This window comes from Lontra canadensis, unplaced genomic scaffold (genome assembly GCF_010015895.1).
Source record: "Lontra canadensis isolate GAN:19392208 unplaced genomic scaffold, GSC_riverotter_1.0 scaffold18, whole genome shotgun sequence".
Classification (NCBI taxonomy): domain Eukaryota; kingdom Metazoa; phylum Chordata; class Mammalia; order Carnivora; family Mustelidae; genus Lontra; species Lontra canadensis.
This window is the reverse complement of record NW_022631012.1, coordinates 4,011,454-4,031,955: the sequence shown is the minus strand read 5'-3', so window position 1 is coordinate 4,031,955 and position 20,502 is coordinate 4,011,454. Positions and strand designations below refer to the sequence as shown.

The 20,502-nt window shown below is 35.0% G+C and overlaps 1 protein-coding gene across 5 annotated transcripts in view; it reads right to left on the bottom strand.

The window, feature by feature from the left end:
- Nucleotides 1-20,502, bottom strand: part of ERBB4 (erb-b2 receptor tyrosine kinase 4) — a 1,133,152-nt gene that overhangs the window by 147,335 nt on the left and 965,315 nt on the right. For all 5 annotated transcript variants that reach the window (XM_032859886.1, XM_032859888.1, XM_032859890.1 and 2 more), the window contains one exon: nt 9,843-10,028. In XM_032859886.1, the coding sequence (XP_032715777.1) occupies nt 9,843-10,028 (186 nt within the window). The remainder of the gene's footprint in view (nt 1-9,842; nt 10,029-20,502) is intronic.

Below are 20,502 nucleotides of genomic sequence, written 5' to 3'. Positions count from 1 at the left end.
AGGGAGCCTGGAGTGGGCTACAAGGAGGTTATGCTCCTACTTTTCACTCTGAACCCACAGAGCTGCTAGACTTCTCATGAGATAGTGTGTGGATGGATGCCTAGGACCTGGGGACCTGAAACCATGAGGCAGAGATTTGTAGGCATATACCTGGCTAGCTATGATGGAAGAAGAGAGTTATGTGAAGCAGAACTCAGTCTCTCCAGTCACCCCATCAGCCCTGTCTAGATCTGCTGACAGCCTGCCAACCCAGTAGGTAAAGGAGCCCAGCCAAGTTCCCAGACCCACCCAGCAGACCCAAACTCATGAGAAATAAGTTATATGCCAAATATTTCCCTGGAAATCATATATTTCTCATCAGATTCTTCAGTCTCTCTAGAAGAATCCTTGTGGGAAACCCCCAATACATGATTAAAATGGAATGTCTGACTGAATATGATATTCCAAGTTGGAATAATTTTAATTTAGAAAAAATATTAATGCAATGTTCCTCTAATATGTCATCTCAGATCACTTTCATTTAACATGGCGTTAATGATGGAAAAACTTATCCAGGGCAGATTTATACTTTGTCCTGGAAAAAAATTTCAAGTGAACCCTTTATATTATACAAAGGTATAGCTTTGTACTTCTTCTAAAGTGGCTGACCTTGAGAACCCTGCTCTGTGTGATTAAAAAAACAAAAAACCAAAACAAAAAGCCAAATCAAAAAAAAACCCCAACGCCAATATTTACTGAGCAATATTATGTGTTAGGCAATGTATTAATATACTGACACATTTTATTATTTTATTTAATTGTTACAATAATTCTATGAGCTAAATGTTGTTATCCAGATGTTTGATAAGGAAATTGAGAGAGTGTAAAAAACTTGCCAAAAATTTTATAGCTAATGACTGGTAGTTGGGATTCAAAGCTAGATATTTCTAATTTCAAAATCCATTTCCTTCACCATTATAATCATAGTAAGGTCTCAAAGGGAATTTGCTATATTTGTGAGTACAATAATAAATGAGTATAAATGAATAAAGGAATATAATAAATGAGTAAAAGTGAATAAATAAATATATATACATATATAGTTATATTCCTGTTCTGTAGAAACTTCTAATTTTTCAATTAATATCAGTTGTTCCTATTTATTTATTAATTCAAATTTGATAAACATAGCTTTGCTTCATTTTATATAAGCACAAGTATTCCTGTTTAGGAAAATGGGAAAATGGGTCTCAAAGTTCTCACAAATGTAATTCAGAATTTATTCCCAGATTGTATTTCTCTGTGGTTGATATTCTTTCTGTTACATACTCTGGCTTTCTGTAGAAGTTATGTCTAATTGTTTTGATGCTAATAAATATTAAATAATGTATTATAATTTTACTTAATATTATAACTACATATTAAGCACTAAAGCTTTGGTAGCAAATGAGCAAAGCCAATGTATGTTCTCATTTAACCATCACGACAGCTGGACAAATGGAGGTTGTTGCTCATTTTATAGATGAGGAAACAGATTTAGAGATATTAAAGAATTTGCCAAAGTCATACAGATGATAAATGGTAGAACTAAAAGAGGAACAGAGTACTACTTCCTTCTAAATTCTGCCCTAAAGTACTAATTGATGGCACCACCTCTCATCTGTCACCACATAAGGCAATATTTTTTGTTTACTTGGTTTTTGTATCTGTTTTCCCCAATAGAATATAAAAACTGCAATAGAGGGACTTGGGTTGTGCACTTTCTCAAAATCCTTGATCTTGGGATAGTACCCGTTGCATCATAACTTGATTTTTTTTAGGTGAATAAATACATGAATCTTTCCTAAAGACCACACATATTCCCCTTTGTGATCTCAAGGGTCTAAGGGCTCCTGGGTGGCTCAGTTGGTTAAGCATCCAACTCTTGATTTGGGCTCAGGTCATCTCAGGGTCATGAGACTAAGCCCAGGTTCTGTACTCAGTGGGGAGTCTAGTAGAGATTCTCTTTTTCTCTCTCTGCCCCTCTCACCACTCATGCACATGCCTGCAGATGCACCTGCTCTCTCTCAGTCTCTCAAATAAAAAAATAAATCTTTAAAAAAAATTAAATGTCTAATGAAAACATACATTTAAATAATAGAGAGAGAACTTGCAAGTATTCACTTATTGGGCTGCTGCTTTGTGGGGGAACTGAACAATGTATCTTCATGAGATAATCCATGACTTGTCCATCATTTTTCATCCTTGGTCTACTTTGCAGCATGACCCTGGGAAAGTCACTGAAGGTATTTATTCTGAATACAATTTTACCATTGAGTCAGATTCATGCTACTATATTTCTCTAAAGATCTGATGAAAATTTATTAGAATATATAATGCATTTAAAGTTAAATAATAGCAGTAAAATGCTAAATAGGTTAAATAAGACATAAGGTATAAATACATAATATTAATAAGATAAATAAATAAGCTCTCATCCTTGCATCTTCCAAAATGTGGTAATGTGACTAGAAAAAAATTAAATTGGTAATTGTTACTAAATGAGGTCTGGCTATGCTACTAACACCATGGTTTCTAATTTCAGTATGTCTCTTCTAGTCCACCTTATTATATAAAAAAATAATAATTTTTCTGTGTCAAAATATACTCCCAAATCCATTCATTCAATTGACATTCGCAAACTTCTAAACAGTATTAAAAGTCATTCTTCTATTATTAAATACAGTAAGTGCCCATTTTATCTTTTCTAGAATGCTAGTAGTGTTCTGTCTCTTCCCTAGACTATTTCAAATTTTATATATTAGTATATATAATACACACAATATGCACATATAATGTATAGATGTACATCAACTGAGGTCATATCTACATACAGACTTTAGTCTTGACTACAAACAAATCAGAAATTTCAGTTCCCAGTTCAAGCACTTAACAGATATCAGACATTCATATTTCAATCTAATTTTATTCATAAAGAGGAAGTGGCTGGATAAAATGGGAAATTAATTTTCTTGTCACTCTGTGTACCTATTGTAAGTAAAAAAATGGGAAAGAGGACAGAAAGAAAAGGAGGATTTGCTCATGCAATCTTAAGACTTTATATCTGTGTACAGAATTTCTTAAAACAGAAATGTGCTCTCTTCCAGTCCTTGTGAACTGTTTTTGAACTAAGAATGGTTCTTCTCCCATTTTGCCTTTCACACTAACTCCTTCTCTGCTACAAAGGATAAATTAAACTAAGTTCCACAAATACTCTCTAATGCCACAAAAAGTCTGTTTTCACAATAGAATTCTCACTTGCACCAAATAGGAATATGATATGACAAGGAAAGTAATTTGGGGATAAAGTTGAGTGTGAAATTAAAAAAAAAAAAAGTTTAATTGAGAAAATCAATTAAATTCATCTAAAATTATACCAATCTTTAAATAATACAGTGTTCACAAAAACACAAATGTTGGAACCAATCTATTTGTAAAGAATATAACTGGGAGCCTTATTTAGAGGCAGAATCTAAATTATTTTGTTTACATGCATTAGGTCAATTTTTAATATTGAGTGACTTTTATTTCCATTTCTTTTTAGAAGAATTTTAATGATAGTTCCATTTATGACTTAATCAGAGAATGAATGATCTTAAAGTCTCTAGTGGACCACTGACACGTGTTTTTAGAATCATCTCTTTAACTAGTTTTAAGGATAAACCACTGAAAAAGAAAGCCCTTGGAACCCTACATTTGAATTAAACTGAAAATTAGAGTTTGATAAGAAAATCTGGCATTGAAGTAAAATGCACTGACAAAGCTCTGAGAAAGGTTTCAAGATTTTGAAAAATAATAGTAGCCTATGCAAAGTATTTAGGCTTTAACAATACAGTAACAACATTAACAAAAATGTTTCAAATAAGCTTTTCCTTAAAAAGCAGTCAGGAGCTAAATTTTGTGCAGTAAATAGGAAGTCAGACCAATATTAACCTTTTCTAGCTTGAGATTGAAAGGTTAGAATTTTCTCTTTGTTCAGTAATGGATTATCTTATTCAAAGCATTACCCCAGACCTCAGCTCTTTGCCAGTTCACTGGTAGTTTCACATGGTTTCAATATTACTAGTAATCCAATTTACTGACATGAAAATTAGAGGCCATAATAATAGCAAACATAGGACACATCTTAGGAACCTGTGCAGAAAAACACATGAGGATGGGGGACTCATGGCCTTTTTTCCAAAGATCAGAAATATTGAATATTACACATGAGATTATCTCCTTCTATCCCTAGCATGGTCTAAGAACAAATTCTATGTCTTTCACAGCTGAAATTTAAAATTGAATATTTTTAAATGACATTATGAGGGTGTTCTTTGCCTATTGCTTTCATCTCAGATATACCCAAAATAGCACATAGTATACATTCTTATTCTATGCTAAGCAGTGTTTTTAGCACATTACAAATATTACCTTATTCTCATAATTACTCCATGAAATAAGTACTATTATTATCCCCATTTCAGAGCACTCAAGAGATTAACTAACTTGGGGCACCTGGGTGGCTCAGGGGGTTAAAGCCTCTGCCTTCGGCTCAGGTCATGATCCCAGGGTCCTGGGATTGAGCCCCACATCAGGCTCTCTGTTTAGCAGGGAGCCTGCTTCCCCTTCTCTCTCTGCCTGCCTCTCTGCCTACCTGTGATCTCTGTTTTGTCAAATAAATAAACAAAATCTTAAAAAAAAAAAAAAAAAAGAGAGAGAGAGATTAACTAACTTGTCTAAGGACACACAGCTGATAAGTGGATCCGGGAGTAGAACCCATTCAAACTGTTTGTAGAGGCTGTATGCTTAACACAGACTAGAGCCAAACTACACATTTTAAATTCCTAATGTATAGTGCCACTTGTGATCAGTATTCATACTGCATAATTGTTCACAGAACAGTTTTGAGCTTGCTTTGTTGTAATACTTTACAAGTAAAACTTGGTTCAAAAAAAATCCTTCAAAATTGAATGGCTCTCTAGTACTTTCTCCTGAAAAGGTGACATAGATGCTGATGGTAAGGCAATAAAAAAATTCTCATGAAGACAATGGAAAGTATTATTCATGGTAAGATCATTTCTTTTATGGGGTTAACGATGAGACACAACTACAGACACCATGCTTCTCACCACTCCTCATATTCAGAAGTGCTGTTGAAGAGAGCAAGGGGCTTTCAGCTGCAGTGGCATGTATGTGTTTGGAGAGGACGGTACATGGGCTCTTGTTAGAATTCAGGCATCCCAGTCATGTTGTCCCTTAGGACATAACTTTCCCTGTTTTCCTCATTTATGAACTGGGAGAACAATGGGCCCTACCTGCTAAAGTTTCAGTAAAGATTAACTAACACAATGTACACAAAGCACCAAGAGGATGTCGGGTGGGTGAGATGTGCTTTATCTACGTGTACTCAGGTGTGTAAGACATGCTTTATCTACGTGTACTCAGTCATTATTGGTGCTATTCACCACGAAGTTTCTTCACTCTAAACTCATGTACATTTTTCAGAGTCTGCTAAGCTATCATAAAAACTGCTTTCCCAACTCGCTAGCAACAATGACAAAAAAAGGAATTCTCATCATTATCTTCTATTCTGGATTCATAAAGCACCAGGAAGGCATATTGCATTGCATGAGCATTAAATAATAGTATATTCTGCTCTGCTTACCAGATTAAATTAAGTTCTAAATACAGTGTATGCAGAGTGAATATGGTTGCCTATAAGAAGAAAACCATTTTAGTGTTTAAATTTGCGTTTTCTATGACATAAAATTTTGTAGAATGATGTACCAATGGAATATGGGTGAAATTTGAAAAAAATATTTTATCCTTATATATAAAAATATAGATTAGTGGTTCTACTATTTATTTACTAGCTTTGTGAATTTAATCAAATAACTTACATTCTCTATTATTTTATCTGTTAAATGAAAATAATAATGACACCTCAGGTTGTCCTAATAATGACAGGCTTGTAATGAGACAAATTAATTAATGAATAAAATATACACAGTAATAATTTACAAAGAATAAGAGCTGCTTGATGTTAGCTATAATTATTATTTTCCTACCTACTGTTGTATTTTCCATAGGAATGTTATAACACAAACATACATCAGTCATTTTACAGTATCATCCCCAATCCTTCCAGCTTCATCAGTGAAAGAAAGGATGTAGCAAAAGCAAAGTGGGTCTTGGAGCAATTATGATGCTTACTTTCATGAGCCTTTCTTGGAGAGAATTGAAAACAAAGAAAAAGCTTATCTAAGTTACTGGAGTAGTGATTTGTAAAGTACTTGTGTTTACTAAACCCATCTTACTTATATTTTGCAGACATTTTAAAAATAGTTCTCTGTTGGGGCACCTGGGTGGCTCAGTGGGTTGGGTTTCTGCCTTCGGCCTGGGTCACGATCTCAGGGTCCTGGGATGGAGCCCCACATCCAGCTCTCTGCTCAGCGGGGAGCCTTTTTCCCTCCACCTCCTGCCTGCCTCTCTGCCTACTTGTGATCTCTCTCTGTCAAATAAATAAATAAGATCTTTAAAAAAAATTCTGTTTTGAGGCTTTCAACCTATAGCTAATAAAAGAGAGTGTTTTTAAACACTCTCCTTTATTCTAGGATGAAAGTTCTAGGAGCTGAGCCAGAAACTTGCATTGGGCTGTTTTATTTAATCTTTGCAAACCACTATGAGGAAGTATATTAGTTTTTTATGGCTGTATCTAATTACCACAAATTTAATGCCTTAAAACAATACAAATTTATTTTCTTACAGCTGTGGACGTCAGAAGTCCTGAGTTGGTTTATAAATTGGAATAAAATCAAGGTGTATCAGGCCTGGACCTTATAGGGAGAAACTATTTTATTTCTAGAGGTAGACTCTATTTTCTGGCTTGTGGCCCCTTTCTCCATCTTCAAAGCACATCACTCCCATCTTTTTATCTTCACTTACTCCCACTTATAAGGATTCTTAGATTACATTAGGCCCATTTGGATGATCCAGGATAATCTCATCTCAAGGTCCTTAACTTAGTAACATTCACACATTCCCTTTTAACATTTATAGTAACTTATTCACAGATGCTGGGGATGGCACTTAACATCTTTGGGGACAGGGAATTTCAGCCTACCAGAGGTGGATACCATTATATTCATTTTGCAAATACGAAAAAAAAAAAAAAAAGTAGTGATTATGAACTCTTCATACACTGAGAAACAAAATTCCAAAAAGGCTAACTTACTCAACTCACAAAACTTAAAAGTGATCACCATCATACTACTGTAGGTCCTTCTGACCCTAATGCTGTTTCCACTACACACTTCTGCCCCTGAAGTAGGAAAAAAGACAAAGGATGGGTTCCCTCCTTATGTACAGATTTTTTCATTTTCTTTATGAGTTAAATATTTATTAAATGTTTACTGAATGGCTACTATGCCAATTTCTGGTGCTAGAAAGAAATATGAATCAGACTGAGTCAATAGCTATGTAATCAGAACTTTTCCCATGTATTTAAATTCCTGTAACTCTTCAGTCTACATTAAGAGTCCCAACCAAATTCAACTACCTAATTGAAAGCCCCAGTGTCATGTTCGATAAACCTTTGCAATTTGCCATGTCTGGAACTAAACTCTCAAATTTTTTTTCTATAATTCCTCAGTATTCACCAGCTCAGGAAACACCACCACCACACTCCCCCACAATTGATCAGTATTACAAATGCCTATATTTATCTCAATAATATATCCTAATCAAATTTACTTGTCCTGTTTTCATTACGTCCAGACTTCTGACTGGTATTTGCCTTTCCATTCTTGGATTGCCTTGCTTTCATCTCCATACATAAACGGGCATGATCTCATTAGAACATAAAATACTTCAACACCTACTATATTTATAATAAAATCCAAACTTTTCATATCAGACAGGGCCCCCACACATCTTTCTTTGTTTAGGACATTTGTGTGCCTGCTATCTTGGTGGAACTAGTGAACGAGCCTTCTTTCACTCCTAAAATTGTCCTAGTTGGATGATAAATTACGTGGTCACCATATCCAGAGGGTTCTGGTGGAATCTTTCCTCTGCCTAAATTTTCTTCTCATAAGCAAACTCTTCTCCGAGGACTTAATGGTGTCTGCCCTAAGTCTCTCCTATAATTATTTTTCTTCAAAATCTGAACCAAAGTATTAAGTATACTCCTATACTTAATTGTTTCATCTGTTGACTATTCATGCCATTAGGGTATACAAAGACAACCATGCCCATGTCCCTGTTATTTGCCCCTAAACACTTCAGGCAGCATAGTACCTGACACATGGAAAGTGTCTACAGATTTTTGTTGAAGGATTAATGACTAACTAAACTTTCCATACAGTCAGATAGTTTTGTAAACATTCAGTATAACATTTAAATAATAAAAATGTGTTTAGGATACCAGTGACTAAAACCAATACAGAATCAGAAGAAGTTGCTTCTGTTTGGAGAAAAATGTTGAGTAGGGAAGTTTCTATAAGGGAAGGAAGTCCAATCAGTGTTGATAGATGGAAAAGATCATGTTATGTGATCAAGGAGCTATGAGGAAAGATTTCTAAGCAGAAAGACTGGCAGTCACAAAGGCAAAATGGTTTAAAACAGTGTGATTATTCTGGGAACTCAAAGTAGTTTCTATTATTAGAGTGTACAGTCTTGCATAAATGATATATTAATGTCATGAATCCCTAAGGACAAAACCTAAATTATGAAGAACACTGCAGGAAACGTAGAGAACAGCAAAGAAATTTGAACCTTACTTTTGTTTTCATCTATAGTGTTAGGATGATTTGAAAATTTCTTTTGCCTGTTTAGCTCACCTTATAATTCACTGAAGTTTAGATATATAAATCAGTTTTTGAAATTAAGTCAAATTTTGATGTAAATAAAAGTTGAAACACAGAATTAAAACTCATCTCAGATCTATTTATCTAGGAGAAAATTTTCAAGAAATACTCTTGGTACAGATAATCAATAAATATGAGATAAACAAATAAATGGGTTATTTGGATATAAAAAGCATACAACAGAAGTTTCACACTGGTGGACTGCAGGACATAAATGCTTTGTTTGGCTTCCAGAACAATTCAAAAGTTTGAGCCAAGATTTAAATTTGGAGAAGTCACATTAAAAAAAAAAAAAAAATCCAGAATTCTGGCCCCTCTGAAAAATTGGAAGACCGCATAACTTTGGTGGGAAAAAAATGCAGTCCTACAGAGGGCAGTAGTAGGTGTTCTCCAGCTCATCACAGATGCCCGTCCCCATCACTCCAGGTGCTGAGATCCGTGGCACTCCGTTATGTACGTTACATGCCATGCCTTGCAAGATCCCAAACCCCCAACCATTAAAGACTAATTGAGAATTATCAAAATGTCCAGGAAAATATTTAAAACTTGTTGATTTGTAATACTGAGAACTGAATGTACCCACTATCTTAATAAAATCATCTAAAAATGGAACAATTCAGACATTCAATCTTTTTTTTTCTTGGATTTTGTTATTTAAATTATATGTAAAAAGAAAACAAAAACCAAACAAATTTGGTATAACTTTTTTTTTTTTTTCTCCTGACCAGTAAGCTATTTGTTTTTGCATCTGGTCCATATACCACAGTTGGCAATAAAGTAATCCAAAGATGTATAATATGTGCTTGATCTGTGCTTTGAATGCAAAGACTTCCGTATACCTTCCAATATAGCAAAAGCAATTTATTTTACTTAAATCTATTGAAAGACTAAACATATTTTCAATATCCATACTACCCTAGAATAGGAGAAAGCAAGCTAGGAGAGTTATCTCCATAGGAAGTGTTGGACACTTACCTTAGCTATCTGGACACACCAGTTAAGCAGCAGCTGGGATCCAATGTTATCCTTGTGTTCATGGACATAGTCCAACAGGCAGCCATGGGGCATAAGCTGTGTAACCAGCTGAATGGTTGGGCTCAGACACACACCCAATAACCGGACTAAGTGTGGATGGTCCATACTTGCCATGATCAAAGCTTCCTATAAAAAAAAATTAATAAATAACACCATCATTTCAACTCAAATTTCCTTGTAGCTCTATATTAATGGTGCTGATCATAATTTTGAAAATGTACTCATTCGATGGAATAAATTAAAAATGAAAAGACATTAATGCAGCTATTATATTCTTAAAGTGATTTAACTCAAGTAAAATTAAGTGAAAAATAAAGACCACTTTTGTTAAAATGGAAAATGTTATAGATTTAAATGCATATAATATTAATATTAGTGTTTTCTCTTTTGCAATATGCATAATATTTGATTTTATTTACTGCTAAATTAGTTGATACTGAATCCTAGCTTATACTGTGGATTTTTAATTTTTGGTCTTTCGTTCTAGAATACAATAATCTATACAAATGCAATTGTTTGAACATTGTAAAAGGTGACCCAAAGTTAAATCATCCATTATTAGTATGGATTTAGAGAGCATACACAGGTGTAATTTATAAATTATAAATATCAAAACTTAAACAATTATAAGCAATATGCCATTGTGGATTTATGCAGAAAAATAAGCCTTTTAATAAGACATTTTATTCCCTAACTTTATCTTTATTCAAATTTATTTCATTTCTAAAATTATAAGTGATGTATTATTCATAGAATCATAAAATTTGAAAGCTAAGTGAGACTATAAAAAATTGTCTACTCCAACTTTATTATTTCATAAAGTGAGAAAACAGCTCTAATTTCTTTATCATAATCATGTCACTTTGGTTTAATGAAGATAAAATTGTACATAACGATAGTTAAGTAGTGCATCCTAAAGTTAGCCTCTAGTTAAAAGGTATTTTAAGTATCTTTACTACAATTTGAAACAGATAGGACCACACACACACACACACACACACACAGGGGGTGGCACATATATGGCAATTTATTATCAATCAGTTTACACTGAAGCCATGAGGATTATTATTTATTGTAGCATTCTTGAATATTTTCTGTAACTTTAAAATTTTTCAAAACAAAAAAAATTGAGGACAGAAAGCTATATTGACCTTTTGGTTAAGATGTCATGGCAGATTGAATATACAAATTTACTTCCATTTCCTCTCAATTCCACTATACTAGCAATAAAGGAATCAATAAAGAGGTAGACACCAACAGTCATAGAGAGGAGGCAATGAAGATAGAATAACAGGAGCAGGATGTGGCTTACTAGTCGTAACCAATCAGCATACATAAGACACCTCAACCCTAATGCCGCAGGGAGGGAAACGGAGAAGAAATCCAATTCGGACCACATGTGTACACCACCAAAGGCACAATTAGTGTTAGCACCACAAATCTCTCCAAATGGAGCAGGAGGGAGAAACTGACATCAGCAGGATCATTTCAAAGCGTATTTAGGAGGCACCTAAATACTATCCCTCTATCAAAAGGACTGTGGACTACAGATAGTAGGCAAAATGGAAAGAGAAGTACTCTGATGAAAATAGCAGGATTATGTGAATTTATATGTGGAGAAAATTGGGGCCACCTTCCAGTTTCTTCTCCTAAATGGAACTGTGACTTCAAAATTCTGAAGCTTAAAACTGTTTAAACCTCAAATTCCAAATCCAGCAAAATTTCAATTAAGTGGGTGGATATACAGATATGTTCAGGTATGTCTGTTATTAAACTTATCTCAGGGGGCTGAGTCTGGATGGCTCATTCAGTTGAGTGTTGGACGACTGGTTTCAGCTCAGGTCATGATGACAGCGTCATGATATCAAGCCTGGTGTTGGGCTCTGGGCTCAGCACGGAGTCTGCTTGAGATTCTCTCCGTCTGCTCTCCCCCCATATATGCTCTCCCCCTCCCCCAAATAAATAAACCTTTAAAAAACTACAAACTTATTTCACGTACTTCCTTTCTCTGTTAGATGTGTTTCTTATATAAGAGGGAGCCATTAAAAGAGTACATTTAATTGAAGAAACAGAAAATGACAGTGAAGGGATATTCCAAAATAAAAACTGTATAAGAGACCAAGACAGCAGTCAGACCAGAATGGAGTGAGACATAGTGATCTGGAAAAGGTAATCCAAGAAGATGGAGAAGATAGAATACCTAATGAGTTTAAAATACATTTTAAATACATGTATATTTGGCACAAGTTGAAGGTCAAATTAGGATTGATGCACAGAAACCTAAGCAAAAATAAAATGAAGAAATTGATTTGATGTACAGTACAAGACATACACAAGAAAGAAAATCATGTATTCATTATAAAGCGTTACTGGGAATAGTTACATAAGCATAAGGACATAAATACAGAATGTTTAAATATGCAAACACCATACTACTATCCTGGAAAATGAAGGGAAGGGAGGTATACTATAATTCTGCAAGGGGGTGATGGGAAGAAAGTGAAAGGTACATTCCTGTTGCTCCTAGTGACAAGTTAGTATATGATGCATAAAATGGAAAAATCAAGAGTTGACAATGTAAGCATAATATTTAGAAACAGAATTATATGAAAAAAATAAATTGCTGAGAAATTGTAAGTGATTACTTTGGGCAGTGGAAAACAAGCAGGGAAAGGAATGGAGAGTCACTCTAGACTTCTGTCTTTTATTATTTGCCTTATAGAAGTATTTGATTTCTATTATTATTACCTTAGAGCTATTTGAGAGGACACTATTAACTCTTAATCTCCACTACTGTTTTAGTGGTGTTGATTTCAGTTGACTCTAAAGATTATTGACAATTATTGTGTATGTCTGATGGAGTATATGGATTGACTGGATTCAGCCAGCATCTTAGGTGAGGTATAATCTTTTACTATTTTGAGCGAGGACGAGTGGGGCAAAATGGGCAAGTGTCTTTGAGAAAGAAGGGAGATAAGGTCAAACAGAAACAAAAAGCTGGTAAAAAGGTGTCGGCCCAATCCAAAAGATTGTTTTTGAGCCTCTGTGAGCAGAAGTTGAAATTGTTGTTTTCCAGATGGCTTTCAAGTAGATGTTACAATTCCCCCTTCCTTCCTCGGTGGCCCCAGGGAGCCGGAGTCATAGAACGGGGGAAAATAACAGTGTCTATGCTTCCTTGCTCAGCCCACGACAACAAGGGCAGCCCATGGAGCACTGGTCTGGCAAGGACACTGGTTTCCTCAGGTGCTGCCAGTCAGTGGTGGTACCAGTCCACGGTGCCAGGCGGAGGGTCTTTCTGGCTCAACGAGGAGAGAATCTCCACATGGGGACCAGGCTGGTAAGGAAGGACACTGCAAATATCACAGGAAGACTGTGACTGGGACATTGGTTTATAGTTACATATGAGGCACCCAGGAAGTGCCCAAACTATATGGGGGGACTCCTTTAGGGGTTGGAGTTTCTGCATAATCAGCAAGACCAGAAATTTGAGTAATTTCTATGAATAGGGCTCCATTTGGATCTAAAAGGTCAAAACATTTTGGGTTTACTTACTTTATATTTTAGTAAACATTTGAAATAAGGCAAATCCATGTAGTTATAAGGAGAGTACAGATAGTAATGTTAACCTAGTAATATTGTATTGTTATTAATTATAACATTAGTATTAAAAGTATAAACCAGAGGGTTTATACTTCACTAAATTATGATATGCACACATATACACCAACAGATAAGCAAAACATGTAATCAAATTAAATATCTAATTTAATTAAGTACCAAATTAGATATTATCTAATTAAGTTAAATTTATACTGATTTCATTTATTCTGTTTCTCTTCTAGTGGCTCTCAGTCTTTTATGAGCATAACAATCACCCTGGATTATCATTACAGGTAGCTATCCTGGCCCCACTCCCAGATAATCAGGGCTAGAAATAGATCAGGAATCTGCATTTGTAGCAAGCTCTCCAGATGAAGCTACTGTAGGAAATATGAAAATTGCAGACCTCTGGAACATTGCCTTAAGATGTATCTATAATCCACTGCAAACATAGTAACTTGCAGTTGTGGTTTGATCCCCACTGTAACACTAGAAGCAGTCAAAGGACGTAGTAATTCTCAGTTTTGAAAGGAGAAAACCAAAGCTGGGTGGGCTTACTGCCCAGGTTATATTTGATAAGTACCAGGATCAGGTTTAAGATTCAAGGTTTCTGATTCTTAGTGCAGTTGCTTCTTCTTATGATACTGTACTTAATAAATTTCAGTTCCATCAGCACTTTGCACTGTAGATGCTTATCTGGTTAGCAAGAAGACACCTCCAAAAACCTGAAGAATTGGATCAAATTGTATTATATTTCCTGAGGAGCAACTAAAATCAAACAACAAATTTGCATTAAAAGGTAAACTGCCATCACTTATAATATGCTTTCCGAAAAAGCCAAAGAAAACATATATCTCTGATTTCCTGAGAGTATTACTTGGTACAGACCATTTCTTGAGAAAGAAGGTGATGGAATTTAAGGTAAAAGAAAGATTTAGGGTTATTTAAGGCCTCTTTTTCAGGGTGAAATACATAAACAATTTTTTTCTTTTACAACTCAAGGAGTAATGATAATTCCATTCTAAATATGCCTGTGAAAAGTTTACATCAGAAGAGTGTAAAAAAGTCACATGAAAGTTCTCTTTTAAAAAATCTATTAGTAAGTCCTGGCAAAAAAGCTGGGGTTGTATTAAGGAAAATTGCTCATCACACTACAAAGGGTATTTGAAACCAAATTGCAGAGTATTTGCATAATAGTTCTCTTTTTTTGAAAAAGAAAAGATGAACAAGACACTAATTGTAGGTTTTATTTTTTTCATAAAGGAAATAGCAGATGGCTTTTTTGGGGGATAGGGAAAGAGATAAAGAAAAGAGAACGTGGATTCATTTAGAGTGATGAGTGGGATGGAAAGGGAAAAAAATTCCAATATTTTAATAATGGAGTGTTGGATTTCAATGAATTGCTCTGTGTTGAAGTTAATAACGTCCCCTGTTACCTATAGCTGTGTGGGGCCTATGGAAGCAATTTTGGAATCTTCGCTGCTGTCACTAGAAAATGTCACCCAAGGCCACTGGAATAAATACAAGTTGACAGGTGCATTATCTATTTTTTTTCAGAAATAAAATTAGTTTCTGTCTTTGTTTTCCCTTTTGCTTTGTAAAATTGTTTCTTGTAGGTGAATTAAAGAGTTTTCTCATTGGACAGAGGGGAAGGATGTTAACAGGTGCTACACTGAAAACTCTAAAGCAAGAACATTTTTCTTTATAATGAGTCTGGTTTGAATAAGGACACTTTTTTTTTTTTAACTATCAAGGGGTAAGCAGGGCATAGACAAAAAGCTCTGAAGCATGTGTGCCATTATTCTCTCACCTGTGTTGTTTGTGTCTCTATTTGTGTCTGAAGGAAAGGTATTTCTGTACAATAATAAAAATAAGCAATACCATTTGTCATATTAAGGTATCATTTTGCCCAGCCTTCAGATGTTTATACCTTGCCACTTAAACTTCTTTTCTTACTCATGCTGGTTAGTGGTTTCACAGAAAGAAAAAAGAAAAAAAGCATATGGCCAGTGAAAACTTATGGGCTCTTCTGTTTCTTAAAAATGTTAACTTCAGCCAAACTTTCACAGTTTCATTATGTCTATGGACCATTACTTCAATACCCTCCAGCTAAAAATGGGTAAAATCCCATTGCATCACGGATAAGGCAGATAAAAAGGGGGAAAGAGGAAAAGAAAAAATAGACAATTAATGTAGACATAAAACTGTGTTTAATGCAACAGTCAGCAGATTTATGAATGCTGGGCACAAATGCCTCTGCTAAAGATAGCGAGGGTGATGGGGATGAAGAAAACAAAGGCGATAATGCTGACAGCAGTGATGAAAGATGAAATAAAATTATTGGTCCATAATAATGTTTTACAAACATGTTTTGCTGCAGATGGTATCTAGATAATAAAATAAATGAAATCTGCATCTGTTTCCTCACATCTAGAATAAATAATAATTTACTTGTGTGAGGAGGTGAACAGCAACTAGACAGACTGAATTGATATGCCATAAAGTTTAAGTCTGTCCACGCTGCTGGCTGGGCTCAGCACTCTTTTCTAATCTCTGCATCCTGTGGGTGGACATGAACATTCAAGATTAGGATCCTTCTAACTTTTGGTGTCGAAAGTTTTCCATCCCCATTCTCCACCATTCACCCACTCAGTAGCATCAGGTTCAGATACTACTAACTGTGCTGCACAATGAAGAACTTCATGAGTAATTCTTCTCTATGTAGATTTCTGGTTTCTGGCTGGGTTTCCTACCTTCCCTTACCCCTGGGTAAACTGATTTTCCCTTCAGCCTTATGTTTTCCTACCCTTCTGTTAGGCATTTCTTCACTTAAAAGTATTGTGGACCTGCCATATGCTTGCCACTGGTACTGAAGTTGGGTCTACCATCCCATCTCTATTGTCATGAAGCTTTCACTCTACTGGGAGAGGCAACCAATATACAGGAGAAACAAATATAAAACAGACATGGAAGTAATTTTAAGTCATATTAAAGGTTACGGACAAAATAAATAGAATATTGTAATAATAAAATGGTGGCTACAGAGCTACTTTAAATAAAGGCGGTCAGGAAATGTGTTCTGAGATCTGAATGATGAGAAGCCACACAGACAAACAGAAGGAAAGAGCTATAGAGCTGGGTGAATTTGGGAAGATCTGCTAAGAATCAAGTGTCTGGATTTGGCAAAAGCTCTGATGGCAATGAGATGAGACTGGAAATGCAAGTAGAAGCCAGATCAGGAAAGATTTTGCAGTAGAGGGAAGAAGACTGGATTCTTTCATCATTTTTTTAATGCCTGCTTTCAATTATGCTTCATTTACTTCTCTCTCAGCCTGAACTCCACTGTTGACTATTGCAGTAAAGCATTTACCGTCATCACATAATTTTGTCCCCTTGATATTCCTGTTGTGCTACTCGTTGGCCAGAGGCAACTCCCAACATCTTAATTTTCTTCAAACATTCAAGTATTGTTTGGGAAAGGAATCAATTCATGGAGATTTGTCCTCAATCTCCTGATTTGATCCTCCCAAAATAGCTCTTGGTTATCTTTTTAATTTCTTATTGACTCTATTACATTTATTATGATGTGTATCTATGAGTAGGAAAAAAAAACTCACAAATAACAAAAACAACCTTGTGCCCTTCACGATATATACTGTGTTTAATATACTCTTGACATCCTCTCATTTTGTTCCTGTGAATGATTTTGCCATTGTTTATCTCTAATACAACTTCATCTTCCCTCCATAGTGGTACCTTCACTCTATCCATAAGTATACTTAGATATCCTTTATTCTAAAAATGAAAGTTCCCTAAATTTTACCATTTCTTTACTTTGGCAATATTTACCAATTTCTCTTTGGCTATTTCTTCATTTTATAGTCCTTCATTCCCTAAAGCTCTAGTTTTTCTGCAACTTAATGCGTTCTGACTATTCCAATCACTCTTGAAAAAAAGCACCACTAACCTCCTTTTTACCAGTCTCCCATTTTTACATTTTTATATTTTCCTGAGTTTGTACACTTTTTTTTTTAACCCACTTTCTGCACTGTTTTATGTCATTGACCATGCTCCCTTTTGAAAATCCTTTCTGTGGCTGATGTTAATATTTTATTCTATCTTGAATCTTCAGTCTTTCTGAGAACTTTCATTACAATTACTGGTACCTGCTTTTTGCTTTTTCCTTCCATACCCTCAATGTGGAAATGCTACCATGACTTTGTCCCTAATATTCTTTGTTTTCATCTGTAATCTCTTGCATTTATATATTTTACAATTTTAAGAAACTTGACAGAGTTATCAAAAATATATGGAGTTCACTGTAAAGGTATGTGGTTTTTCATAATTTGATTTACCTTGAACTCTAAAAGTAGTAATGCTATTTATAGGCTAGAAAACAAAATCCACTGTAGTCATATCCAAAATATCTGTGTAAGATATCTGTCAAAATATCTCAAACATAAAAATTTTGCTATGCTCATACTCTAAGCTTTCTTTCCTCACATGTAATTTCAACTGTCATCTCTGAGCAGGAACAAATATCTCTTTATAAATGTGTATCTCCTTTTTCATTTTTATTATTTGTTAAATGTCTGCCATCGTTGATGATCTCTCTGAAAGTAGTAATATTACTTTATCATATTCATTAGTCTATTACCAAATTCTTATAGAGTGTACAACTCATAGTAAGGAAGTGATATAATTTTCTTAATAAATGAACAGAATCTTTAGTATATTTATTATATTCCCCCCTTTCCAACCTACTTAATCCCAAGAACCAACCCATATTTCAAATGCTTTCTAGTCATCTTGACACAGATATCCTACTGTACCCTAAATTTAAGGCACAAAGTAAATTTCTCTATAAGAGCTTGTCTGCTAATTGCTAATTTTGTAAATTTCAGAATATTTTCTAATTTGGTTTTTGTATCTTGGATTCCTATTTGCCATTCTTTTCCCATTGTTTTACATTCTACTCATTTCAAATATTTTACCAAGTCCTATTAATTGTTTTTTCTAATGGAGTTCAAATCTATATGGTTCTATGCATTTTTATTCTGACCTCTACTTAAGTTCAGGCTTTCATCACTACTATAAAAAGGATGCTGATGTTTTTCATTACCTCCAGTCTATTTTTATTATAACCTGCAAAAAATCCTAGGCATTTTTGTGGTGCCATATAGAGAACTTTAACATTGCATGTACTCAACAAATATTTGTTGAATTAAATTTGACATGTTGAAAATTATAATAAATTCTGAAATAAAGAAGTTTAGACTTTGCTCTCAGCTATGATGCCAATGATTTGTGGGACTGGCCTCCTATTTTTTTTTTTTTTTTTTTGCCCCTCCATATCCATTCTCCTTCCTTCTTCATTTTTTCATGTGTCCAGTGAAACTGAACAAATAGATGACAACAGGATACCTTGTCTCCTGGCTTTCATTTGGGATCAGCCAATGAAAAGCAAGAGCAGAATATTAATGAGAGAAGAGAATGAGGTTAGTAAACTTCACCCTTCACTTTCCTGCAGTCCTCAAAGGCCACAGTTGCTGCCATATCAGGGTAAACTTCCCTTTGTTCCTTCATGCCTAGAAGTTCCATTATTAGTCTTGAGATAGTTCAATAATCCTTGTTGGTGTTCCTCAAACCTGCCCATACCTTTATTAAAACCCTTTTGCTTAGCTCTGTACCATTACTCCAACTTTGTATACCATGTGACTCCTGCTGGGATTCTTCTGATGCAGTAATCTTGGACAAGACACATAACCTAACCTAACATGTATTTGTAAAATGATAGTTCGGGTCACTGATGGAAAACATGGCATGCATGCTAATCCAATACCCACTCCCCTTGCCCATGGCGAACACTGATACAGAATCCTAAAATATGTTCACACTCTAATCCCAGGAACCTGTGAATATTACCTTATTTGGAAAAAGGGTCTGTACAGTTACCATTAAGTTAGGGATTCTGACAAGAGGAGATCATCCTAGGTTTTCCAGGTGGGCCTTAATGCCACTACAAGTATCCTTATAGAAGAGAGGCAGGAGGAGATTAGATAGAGATACACAGAGAAGAAAGCAACATAAGGAGAAGGCAGAGATGATGGTGATGAAGCCACAAGTCAAGGCTCAGCTGTGGCCACCAGAAGCTAGAGAAGGCAAAGAACAGGTTTTTCTCTAGAACTTCTGGAGGGTATGCTGACCTACCAACACCTAGATTTCAGAAATCTGGCCTCCATAATATAATATCTTTCTGTTGTTTTCAGTCACCAAGTGTGTGGTAACTGGTTCTAGCAGCCACAGGAAACTGATATAATTACTGTATTCCTTCCTGTCTGGACCAAAAAAGACTCCCAATCCTTCTGAATCCCATTCTTTAAGCAACTGAAGCCAATTTATTGGGAGGTAAAGATGAGATTAAATATCATTGCCTTAATTTTATAGATAATTCAAAAGTTAATGTTGCTACCAAACCTTATTTAATTTGGATGCACAATATTAGTCTAACCTAAATGATGCAGATATTTTTAATTTAGAAATGAACATGCATGTATTATAGCTAAATTATATGGTACAGGCAAAGAACTTATCATAATGCCTAGTGGACTTTTAAAAAATTCAGTTAGTATTACATTAGTATCAAATCAATTCTGTCAATGGGGATGTGACTGTTGAGTAGGAAAGGCAGAGCCAAGAGTCTGGGGGGAAAAAAAAAAAAAAGCCTTAGCTACAGGGTAACTGGTCACTTTAATTTTTTCTTGTCCTGTATGGAGCAGGGAGCGGTGGGGGTTATTTGGAAAGGAAGGCAGGAAAACCAACCAAAAACACCCCAAACATCTTTTTCTTTTTCTTTTTCTTTCTATTTTTTTTTTTTTTTTTTCTGTCAGCACTTTAGAAGCTATTATTTTCTATTTAAGTTCACGGAGAGCTAGAAACCTCCTCTCCTACCTTCAACATAAAGTAGTCATGAAGAATTAGGAGAAGGCCAAAAGTAGCT